The 12133-nt window shown below is 47.3% G+C and overlaps 1 protein-coding gene across 1 annotated transcript in view; it reads left to right on the top strand.

The window, feature by feature from the left end:
• SATB2 (SATB homeobox 2) overlaps nt 1–12133 on the top strand; it is a 170535-nt gene that overhangs the window by 68425 nt on the left and 89977 nt on the right. Inside the window, 2 exon segments of the mRNA XM_006082379.3 lie at nt 3679–3805; nt 5375–5498. Coding sequence (XP_006082441.1) covers nt 3679–3805; nt 5375–5498 — 251 coding nt within the window.

Genomic DNA, 12133 nt, shown 5'->3' with positions numbered 1-12133 from the left:
TAAAGGCTTTCCGTTTACTCTGCAGTAGAATCCTAGGAGGTCCGTACTTTTATTGTTCCGTTTTACAGGTGAGAAGGTTGAGGCATGGAGAAATTAAGTAACTTGCTGAGTCCACACATTTAGCAGGTGGAGGGGCCTGGATGTGAACGGAGGCAGTTAGACTTGGTAGCTTGTGTTCTTAGTTATTGTGCTATCCTGCTTCCCAACTTGATTTTTGAACTTATCCTGCAGAGTTCAATGTACAACTGAACAATAGAAGAGACGCATCTATTAAGAAGTTTGGATACTTCTTAAAAAGCAGAGTCCATTTATTTAAAAAAAATATTGACACAAGGATATTTTTACGTCTTCATTATTATAAGTCACAGAGGAGGACTGGACTTATATAAAATCCCAATTTGATTTCCTCAATTAACACTTGACTCCTAGTCCAAATCATATTTTTGTCTATTTTATATCAGAGAAGGAAGACTGTAGCTAAGGCATGTATTTCAGAGGGTTGCGTTGGTCTGAGTGCCTAGCACCGGCTGTGGGAACAGCCTCCTGGACACGGCTGTCCTAGCAGATCCGCCACCTGCAGAGCCTGGGACACAGTGGAGCACAGGACAGGCTCCCAGGACTGGGGAGTTAGTCAGCAGGGCGCACACGCCACTCCCCATCGCCTGAAAATAGCTCTTCCGTCAGCAGCTCTCGTCTAAGGCAGAGACCAACCTGTAGCAGCTGCTCTCGGCGGAGGCATTGCGTGTTGTGAGGACACCTGTGTGTGTCTAATTCCAGCCCAAACAAGTCTCCTTCTGGCTCCCAGTGTGGGGAGAGAATTTACCTAAATGGAGGCTACTATTTTCAGTAGAGTGATTTGTCTATCATTTCCTCCCCCTTCACCTTTTTTTTTGAGGTATAATTTACATACAATAAAATGTATGCATATTGTTGGGTTTTATGAAATTTGACAACTTTTATACCCATGCAACCACCAACCAAAAGAAGAGAATTCTCTTCTGTCCTTTCCCAGTCAATTGCCCCTGCCACCCAGGCAACCACTTTCTGAGGTTGAGCTCTTAGATGAGTCTGGCCTGTTTTGCATTTTATTTAAATGAAATCATACAGAAATAGTGTGTTGTTTCTGGCTGCATCGTTGTTTATTCTTTTTAAAAAGATATATTTTTTATTGATTTCAGAAAGGAATGGAGAGGGAGAGAGAGAGAGAGAGAGAGAGAAAGAGAGAGAAAGAGAGAGAGAGAGAGAGAGAGAGAGAGAGAAAGAGAGAAACATCCATGATGAGACAGAACCATTGATTGGCTGCCTCCTCACACTCCACACTGGGGATTGAGTCTACAACCCGGGCATGTGTCCTGATCAGGAATCGAACCATGACCTCCTGGTTCATAGGTCGATGCTCAACCACTGAGCCCGCCGGCCGGGCGTGGTTTATTCTTACAGTGGAACCCTCTTCAGTAAAAAGGAGTGGACAAGGACACACACAACAGCATAGATGCATCTCTTCTAGGCTTGTACATTGCACTCCTCAGGATTCATTCGCCTCGTATTATCTTTGCATCTGTAGTAACCAAAGTGACCCACAGAATCAGCTTCTGCTACTTGCCTTTCATCGTGCCTGACTGCCAGCTTCGTTTTCACCCCCCTCTCACCTCTGACAATGAAATGTCATGTCGTTAGAACGTGGCCAGTTTATACTCAACCGAAGGGCTACCACGGTCATGACTGTTAAAGGAATTTAAAACGGTGGAGTGGTTCTTTTTTAAAAGGAAATATGTTAGACATGTGACATGGTATCTCCTTAGTATGTTCACGCGTCAGGAGTAGAAGAAGCACGGAGGCAGCCCCCGCCTCGCTTGGGTGGCTGTCCGGCGGGCCCGGATGCGCATTTCATGGCTCCTGCGTGCTGCGTGCTGTGCACTTTTCATTGTCATGAGAGGGAATGTTAGCACAACCGTCCCCACAAGAAAACAGCTTTTCTTGGCAAGTGGAACATGACTGAAGGAGCCAGCACTGGAGACATACGGTACCATGAATGAGAGCTGTGTTCCTTTATTGGAACCGAGTCCAGGCACTATTTATACTGCAGCATATTCAGCACCAGATTGTTCAAGCTTAATACTGAAACAGTGCATCATTTTAATATTTTTGTTCTGTTTACCCCCTGTTTTCAAGCATTATGTCAAGCATTGCGCACTCATTTACTTCATCTTGGACAGGACATGGCCTGACCAGGGAGTTCACCTCCTATTATTGGGATTTCACCCCATAGCTAGAAGGCGTTATTTTGTGAAGCTTTTAAACATTCACTTGAGTATGTAGGTGTCCTCTCTCTCTGATGATAACAAAAGTATTTTTTAAAAGAACAGTGTAGTTGGACTTACCTGTATTGTCAAAACTAAAAACAAAAACGCTGTGTTACTTCTATCACTAATGAGAGAGAGAGAGAGAGAGAGAGAGAGAGAGAGAGAGAGAATTTCTAACGGCCTGGGACCATTTGATTTTTCATAGCACACAAATAAAATTTTCATTACTCTGTGTTTGTGAAATGAGTTTCTCTTTATTTTTCCTCTTTAATGTTATGTGTGCCCAGAGAAGATGGGTCCAGCTTAAGAGGAAGTTAGCATTTTCTGGACATGCTGCCGAAGCTGTCTCATGAACTCTCCTGAGGTATCCCTAACATCACTGCTCTATGAAGCCTGAGCTTGACCAGGATTTTATTCTCTCTCCATTGTCATGTGTGTGCCATCTGCCGTGGGAACCCACAGGGAAAGGGGACCATTGTCACTCTAGAAAGAGCTGAGGAGCCTGGCCGGCTGGCTCAGTGGTTGAGCGTCGACCTATGAACCAGGAGGTCATGGTTCCATTCCCGGTCAGGGCACATGTCTGGGTTGTAGGCTCGATCCCCAGTAGGGGGCGTGCAGGAGACAGCGGATCAATGATTCTCTCTCATCATTGATATTTCTATCTCTCTCTCCTCCCTTCCTCTCTGAAATCAATAAAAATATATTTTAAAAAATATTAAAAAAAAAGATAAAAAGAGCTGAGGAATTAGAAAAGAAGGAAGTTGAAGGCACGTCTGCTATTTTCGATCTGTGGTCAGCCCCTGTGCCGCTGGCGAACACCCCCTCTGCCCGGGGCAATGCAATCTGGGCATGAACTCGAACTGCTCCGTCAGCTCCGAGCGCCGCTCACCCTGGGCTCACACCACAGTCAGGATGTGACGGTGTCTGTGCCGAGCCCACACGCAGGAATTTTCTTGTACAATTCCAGACCAGATCTCCTATTTACTTAAGGCTTGCTTTTTTTCTTTTTTTTCTTTTCTGGTCTATGAAATCAGCAGTCTGGTATATTTAGCATCCGGCTTAAGTTAGAGTGTGAATCGAGACTTTGGGGGAAGGAAGTGTCCTTATGGTTTGCTAAGTAATTTAAGAAACAGGAAAACATGAAATAACCGATTGTCCGTGATTGAACCTCATCCCTTTCTTCTCCTCTTCCCCGTAGAGTTAGCTCACTCCACCGTCGGCCGGAACGAAATGGGTTATTGCCCTGGGTTGTAAAATTTCTCCGAGTGGGGCCTTGCCTGTTGACTATGGAGTGACCTTCTTAACCGTGAACAAACAGCGGGCAGGTTTAATAAATGGCAGCTAGGTGTTTATGATGTTTTTCTTCCCTGCGCAGGAATAATCAAGCTGGGGAGGTGGAACCCGCTCCCGCTCAGCTACGTGACCGATGCCCCCGACGCCACGGTGGCCGACATGCTGCAGGATGTCTATCACGTCGTGACGCTGAAGATCCAGCTGCAGAGGTGGGTCTGCACGTCTGCCCTCCTGTCCCGTCCGTCCGTCAAGGAGTCACCCCGGAGCCCAGCATGTCCGTCTGTGCGAGTGTCTAGACATTGGGTGAACTGGGAAAAAAAAAAAAAGAGAGAGAGAGAGAGAACAGGCGAGGAGGGGCCTTCCCCAGGCATCTTTATCCTCCACATTCCAGCCGGGTTAGGGTTTGTTTTCAGAAGCAGCGGAGTGGTAACCCGGGGGAAGGGAAGCTGACAAATCATTACAGATCTGCGGCTCATAAGGGGGCTTCCCGCCGCCCTGCTCCCATGGGTCCTCCTGGGAAACGCTCAGCACGTAGGCTTGGAGGATGAAATACCTCCTCGGTCTCAGGTTTGTGTGCTGAGGGGTGAGCGTTCTGCCGTGGGAGAGACTTACTAAACATCACCGGCCCTGGACGCCTCTTCCCCTCTTCTTCTCTCTGACGGGCTGCAGAGATTCTGGGAATGGTGACTGTCTCCCGCTCCCCCCGCCTCCATACAGCATCCAGAACAAATGGTGCCTCTTTCAAAGACTCTAGAGCAGGGGTCCTCAAACTACAGCCCGCGGGCCACATGCAAATACAAATATTGTATTTGTTCCCGTTTTGTTTTTTTTTACTTCAAAATAAGATATGTGCAGTGTGCATAGGAATTTGTTCATAGTTTGTTTTTTTTTAAACTATAGTCCGGCCCTCCAACGGTCTGAGGGAGAGTGAACTGGCCCCCTGTTTAAAAAGTTTGAGGACCCCTGCTCTAGAGGCACTCTGCAGAGCCTGCTCCTGTGCATGCCTGCGAGTCACGTGATTTCAGCCTCGTCCTGTAGTGTGAAGGCTTTGGATTTGCCGCTTTCGGAGAACTTGTGCTCTGACAGGAGCACGGATAGCTTTGGTGTCTTCTCTTAAAAGTTCTGTTTCGGGGAGGAAAGCCACATCTCCGCATCGTTCTGTGAGAGTGAAGGTTGGGCCTTTAAACTTCAAGTCTGATGGAGCATCGCTTTAGCCTTAGGGAGGCCCAGTAATTCCATTTGTATCCTGGAAGTTTATACTCCCACGGCCACACCACTTCCTTCAGCAGATGAGGGAAATCTTATTTTTAAAAATTAGCGAAAGTCCAAAGGGGCTTTTTTTCTCAGGCTGGTGTGAGCAACTGCTGGGTTCTGTCAGGGGCCCAGAGAAGCCGTTTTCTGCTCCTCTTCCCTATTTGGAGCCCACACTGGGTTGCGTTCTTTAGCAGTTTTACTTTTAAAAATATACATATTTTTATTGATTTCAAAGAGGAAGGGAGAGGGAGAGAGACATAGAGACATCAATGATGAGAGAGAATCATTGACTGGCTGTCTCCTGCACACCCCCTACTGAGAATCCAGCCTGCACCCTGGCCTGTGCCCTGACCAGGAATCAAACCATGACTTCCTAATTCATAGGTCGACGCTCAACCACTGAGCCACGCAGGCCGGGCCTTTAGCAGTTTTTCTAGTGCTGCCATGGGGCCGGGAGGGACCCATACCTCTGCAGTCAGGCCCTTCATTAAGGTTTGCCTATTCCTTCTTGCTGTGTTTTCCAGTTGCTCGAAGTTGGAAGACCTGCCCGCGGAGCAGTGGAACCACGCCACCGTCCGCAATGCCTTAAAGGAACTGCTCAAAGAGATGAACCAGAGCACACTAGCCAAAGAATGCCCTCTCTCCCAGGTCAGTATTCCGGGGGGTCCGGGGAACGGGGAACGCCATGGGGGACCATCCCGCGGGAGGGCACACCGGCTTCGACAGCTGTGTTTTATTTATAGAGTCCACTGCATTTTGGTTGGAAAACTATGGAGATTGTGGTGCTTTTGGTTGTAGCACAGAAGATACCAGTCACTGAAAGCTTTGATGTAGTGGGAGTGTATTAAAGCCTTCTACATCTACAATCTTTATCTTTTCATTTGTATTCTAGAAGGTAGGTATCAGTGTCTCCATTTTATAGATGAAGAAATCCAGGGAGAAGCACTCGACCTGCCTGAGCTTGGTCGGCTGGTTAAGTGACACGCTGAGCATCACCTGCCGAAGGTCAGGTTCCAAATCACTGCCTTACCTGCTCAGTGGAATGAGTTAGCCACGCCCGACCCACCTTAATTTATTTCTATTTATTTATTGTCTAGCAGAGAGAGGTGATCTTTGCATCATACACATTTGTCGGGATTTTGTAGTGAATTCACCAGGTGGAAGTGCACTGGGAGAAAAAGTGATGCTGCATTTTTAGTGACCTGGTCATGGACCAAAACAAGAGACTGAGAGGATCCAAGGGAGAAGCAGCAGAGAAAAGGGCTGCTTGTCCATTTGTGTCCATGGGCAAGGCCCCACTCTTTTGAACGATGGGATAACATGTTGATGGCCAGAGGCAGTGGCTTGGAACCGTGGCGACATGAACTCAGGTTGACATTAGTTAAAGCTACTCCTGGAAATCCACTTCCTGGTGTGAGTTGCTACACTTGGTGTAAGACAACAGGTTGTTTACCTGTTTGTGAAGTTCACGGGAAGGTGATGCGAACCGTAGAACCGGAGCTGTGTTCTCGGATGATGGAGTCTTGGGGAGAAGCAGGGAGCCTGGTGGTTAAGAGCGCGCCTTCTGGAGGCAGATGGATCTAGATTCATGTCTTGGCTTATGGCCTCTATGACCTCGCCTTTATGAGCCTATTTCTTTGTAAGCAAAACCAGGATAGAAATAGTTCTAAGTCATAGAGTGAGAACTATTTTGGCCTGCTACATGGTGTTCAATGATGTTCTATGAACAGTATCAGCTGTTATGATGGAGACATCATATTGTTGGAGTGAACAATTTTTGTGTGTGTCTTCGGGTGTGTTTTAGTATTTAGACCCTCTGAGACAAATCATACTATTCATGTTTTTGCTCCCAAAATATCAGGGAGGCATGCATCTGAGTAGTAGGCAGCTAGACAGAAAGGGAGGGGCACTGGTCTTCTTGATCTGCTCTTGAAACCATTGCACAGGTTGGTGAATGAAGTGAGTCAACCATGTCAGACCCATCTTTATTTATATGTATTTATTGAGCCCTTCCCCTGTCTCGCAGAGAGAGAGGTGGTCTTTGCATCATACACATTTGTAGGGATTTCGTAGTGAATACTCCAGGTAGAAGTGCATCGGGAGAAAAAGCGATACTGCATTTTAAGTGAACTGATCATAAACCGGTTCTGTGCCTGCATTGGTGCTTACAGTGCACACCCAGGCCATTTCAGTGCCTACCTGTAGGGATGTATGCAGGTGCTGAGGCTGTTGCTAGAAATTTGATTTATTCCAATGTGATAGCTCATGAAGTTATAAAAAATAATTATTTTGAATTATTCTGATCATACACAGGGACTGAATAAAGAGCAGTTTAGGAAAAGAACTTTCAATCATTTGTCCTGATTTCACAATTAGTCACAATGAATTGCCTCTTGGATTTACGTACATGGAAGTCAGAATGGGCTTTGCCTGGAGGAGGACAAGCTCCTAACTTAATATCACCAACTCAGAGTTTTATCCAGGCTTTTAAGGACGATGGAAATTTGGCCCGAACATGATGATCAGGCCTGATTATAACTATGACATGTGACTGGAGAGAGGGCAAGAGTGGAAAGAACCCAGATCAGAGGCCGAGAGCCCTGAGCCCCAAGGCCTGTTCTTTGATGCCGGATGCGCGATCCTGGCGAGGCCTGCGCTCCCCGAGCTCCATCAGACTCTTCTGTCAATGCGACATGATCGTGTGGACACATCTTCCGTCATTCACAGGGCTGCCTGGAGGTTCACATGACATCATCTCTACTCCTGCTGTAAACAGAGCTCTCTCCCCGTTTTCTGTGCCCATTGCTCGTCCACCTAGTTGCCTAACCTGAAAAGTTTCTTCTCTCATGTTTGAGCCTGTGGGTCCCACTGCCTCCACGTCGAAAACCGTCCTCCTTTGTGCCAGGGCCTTGTTGAGACTTCCCTCACCTCTCATCTGAGATACTTTAAGTTGTCATGTGTCATGACTTTTCTCCTGCCCCCTGCTGCTCCAGCCCTACTGCAGGCCATCTCCTCCCATGTAACCCTCCAGTCGTCTCCGCCCCCTTCCCACACCCAGTCTGTCGGAAGCACAGACTCTGTAGCATGACTGTCCACCTGACCTCCCACCAGAGCCATCTGCCCCCTCTACCTGCACCTGCTCTGTGCTCCAAACACATGGCATTAATTATTTGGAACATTGGCCATTGTTCAGACTTCACCAAAATATTCCTGAAGTGGGAGAAAGCTAACTAGTACCCTTGTACTTTGTGAGGTTACCAAAGTATCTTGTGTTATTTTTTTTTAAATGTTTTTATTGATTTTTTTTTTTTTTTTTTAGGGAGAGAGGCAAGTAGAGGGATAGACAGATAGAAACATCGTTTGGTTGCCTCCTGCATGCCCCCTACTGGAGATCAAGCCCGCAACCTGGGCATGTGCCCTGACCTCTTGGTTCATGGGTCGACGCTAACCGCTTAGAACACCGGCTGGGCTTCTTGTGTATTTTAAAAAATGTTATTATTGATTTTAGAGAGAGAGGAAAGGAGATGGAGAGAGAGAAAGAGAAACATTGATGTGAGAGAGAAACATCGATGGGCTGCCTCCTGCATACCTCTTATTGGGGATCGAGCCCACAACCCTGGACACGCCCCAGCTGGGAATCGAACCTGTGACCTTTTGGTGCATGAGACAACACTCAACCAAATGAGCCACACCGCCCAGGGCAGGTTCTTGTGTTATTTTAAAAATTCACACCAAGTTATATTCTGCTCAATATATCGGTGTTTTTGATATTAAAAAAAAAAAGCCTTGGAAATCACTACCTGGAAAATTGCTAACCGTCTCCCATGCTCGTGGAACCGGCCCTTTAGGGAGATGCACTGGGTTTGGCCTCTGGCTCTGGCAGCCCTTGCACACCTGCCGATGGCCCGGAGTCACCGCTCGCTCTCGCACGTGCTTTCTCCAGCATGCACTGCTCTCTCCTACTGATGAAATCTTTCAAATCCCCTCGGAAAGTCAGCACTGGGGCAGGACTCTGACCTCCGCTTGAAGTATGGCTTCTGCTCTCGGTAGTCTCCGCACACCCCTCTGTCCCAGCGCTGATCCCGGCCCACTGTCCTGGAGTCTGCCTGTCCCATCACGGATGAACTGCCCACAGTCGCAGACGCCAACTCTTGTTTATCGTCATGTTCTCTAGTCAGCACAACGTGTCTCTTCCCCGTAGCTGTGGCTCTAAGGCTGGAGTTCTCCATCTCAGCCCTATTGACCTTCTGGGCTGGGCCCGTCTTGGCGATGGGGCTGTCCGCGTGTTGTAGGATGTCTAGAGCAATCTGGCCTCCACCCACTAGATGCTAGTAGCATCCCCCTCCCTCCCCCACCCCCGTTGTGACAACCAGAATGTCTCCAGACATTGCCGGGTGCTCTGTGAGGGAGCACTGTCACTCTCTCGTGAGAACCACTGCTCTGACAGGTGTAAAGAGTTCAGGATGGTCCAGTGGGCGTGGCTCAGTGGTTGAGTGTCGACCTATGACCCAGGAAGTCATGGTTCAACTCCCAGTCAGGGCACACGCCCAGGAAGTCATGGTTCAATTCCCAGTCGGGGCACACGCCCAGGTTGTGGGCTCGATCCCCAGTGTGGGCCGTGTAGGAGGCAGCAGACTAGTGATTCTCTCTCATCATTGATGTTTCTCTCTCTCTTTCCCACTCCCTTCCTCTCTGAAATAAATAGATAAACAAACAAACAAGTAAATAAATAAATAAATGAAGAGTTGAGTGGAAAAGTGTTGTGGAAAGTGCTGTGCGATGTAAAGGTTTAGTAATGTGACAGTGTCCTTGGCAGCCCTACAATGTCTTGAACTAGCGACAGTGACTGCAGTCAGCTGATAGGTGATGCCCAGCATAGTTTTAGTCAAGCGGGCTGGGACTGCTGTTTAGATTTGGGGGGATTTGACTTGGACTTCTGTGGTGCTGTGTGATTTTGATCTCAATGGGGGAGTCCTCAGCCAGCACGGGCACGGAATGTGGACCCCTACCTAGTCCTGCAGGTATTACCCTCAAATGTTCCAGATTGCTCACCTGCATCGCATGGCTGGACTGCATTTAGACAACCTCACTTATTCTGTTGGAGGTTGCAGTAGAAGAGGTGCAGTGGATTAATTTCTTGAAGTTCAACCTATGGAACGTGAAAAAGAACGCATTTCTGTTCTAAGAAGGTGAAAGGGTAATTGAGCAGTGCAATCCACCAGTGTATGGAGCCCTGAGTAAGCGCCTGGCACTTTGCAGTGGACTGGGGATATGGTGGTGACGATGGGGACCAAGCCTTCTATCTAGGAAGAGGAGAGCGAAGCACGCAGCACTACTTGCTTCAAAGGAGAAAGGTTGGCTATTGGGCTATTTAAAATAGACTCCACTCATGAGTAAAAGATGTCTAGTTTTATTTTTTAAATATATTTTTATTGATGAGAGAGAGAGAGAGAGAGAGAGAGAGAGAGAGAGAGAAACATCAATAATGGAAGAGAATCATTGATCGGCTGCTTCCTGCACACCCTACATTGGGGATTGAGCCCCCAACCTGGGCATGTGCCCTGACTGGGGATCAAACCGTGACCTCCTGTTTTTAAATAATTCTTCCTTATTACCTGGAAACCAAACCATTTTAGATCTTTCCTCACTCAAATTTGGCAGTTGCATAAAGGAATGACTCAGTGGCTAATATATCCTTTCCTGAACTTCCCAGTGGGCTGCAGTTCAGAAGAGCACCCTGGACAGTGGAAGAGTGGGAAGTCCATATGCAAGGGCAGATGAACACATCTTTCTGTGGCTTATTTATAATTAATTGAGGGAGAGTTAAACGATAAAACCCCAGTCCTCAGGGTTTTGATCCATTGAAATAAGGAGAGCTCACAGTCCCTGCCTTGTCAGCCTCATAGGTTAGGATGACCAAAGGGAATGGCTGAAAAGACCATCTTGTTGATGAAAATTGCATTGAAAGAACAAACAATCTGTGAATGAATGCACCTTCCAATGTCCCTTTGCCCGCCCCCTCTCCCCAACCATGCTCTCTGTGACTCTAGATATGCTTAAATTTTTTTTGTGATAAAATACATATAACATGAAGTTTATATTTTAAACCATTTTTAAGTTTACAGTTCAGTGTCATTAGTTACATTCACAGTGTTGTGCAACCATCACTCCCATCTGTTTCCACACTTTTCATCATCCCAAAGAGAAAGTCTATGTCCATGAAGTTATAATCCCCAGTTGTTATTTTCATGCAAAGTTGTTTTAGTTCGAGGCCCAACCTCATGAGCTCAGGTTGACGGAAGCTCTGGCAGCTTGAAAGAACGCCTGAGTAGGTGATGGAGGGACCATGTGAAGTGATTGCACGGAGGGGAGAGAGCCGGCATCCATTGATCCCGCATCTTGTGTTAGCACTTTTCCACGCATCATCTCCCCGATCCTGACACCCTTCCGAGGCAGGTGTCTGCACCCCAGGCCCCCAGAGGAGGGGCCACGATTCGATAAGCAAGCCCCTCTGTGGTTATTTCAGAGGGAAGCTCTCCCATGGAGGCTTCTTACACCCCAAAGCCCGGAGGAAGTGGTTCTTTCAGTGCCGATGGTAACAGTTTTCCACTCGGATCACGGATCACATAGCTCAGAAAGGGCTGGAAAGCCATGGTGGGAGGCTGCCGAATGGCATCAAGTGAGTTTTTCATGACCAAGTAACTCCTCCACATCAGGTTTTGTTTCTTCACCGTACTTAATTGAAGCATCCTTACAATCTCATGTTCAGTATGCTATTTAGCATATCACAGAGCAGCACGAAGAAGCCGAAAATGAGCAAGGAACGCACGCATTATTTATCGCCTGCGTCATGCTCTGTCCTCCAGGTTAGCGTGGGCCAGGAGGCCAGAGATGCTGGCTTCTCCCTTACTCTGACACTCTTCTTGCTAAACAGGACATTTCCACTGGCAGAATGTCTAAACCATCCACTTTGCTTTTAAAATGTTCTTTTTTAGAGCAACGGTATTATGGGTCTGCTGGTTGGCTGCTGTTATTGTAATGTTCCTGTTCAAACAAATCTCACTGAGCCACGGGGAAGGCAGTGAAGAACAGACAATTCTTGTATCTTTCTCTTTTGGGGGAGGGAGAGGGGATCCTCAGATCTTTCTAAGTGTCTTGTACAGATCATCTTAATTCATGGTTATTGTCTTGCTTTTCCTACTAAGTTTGATTCCTTAGTTTTCTCTGACTCTAAACTTAATCCGCTCATAGAAGGGGCCTGAGGTCACACCGTTGCTTTACTT

Source organism: Myotis lucifugus, unplaced genomic scaffold (genome assembly GCF_000147115.1).
Source record: "Myotis lucifugus unplaced genomic scaffold, Myoluc2.0 scaffold_3, whole genome shotgun sequence".
Classification (NCBI taxonomy): domain Eukaryota; kingdom Metazoa; phylum Chordata; class Mammalia; order Chiroptera; family Vespertilionidae; genus Myotis; species Myotis lucifugus.
The sequence above is the reverse complement of the archived record's forward strand: the minus strand, read 5'-3'. Positions and strand labels throughout refer to the sequence as shown.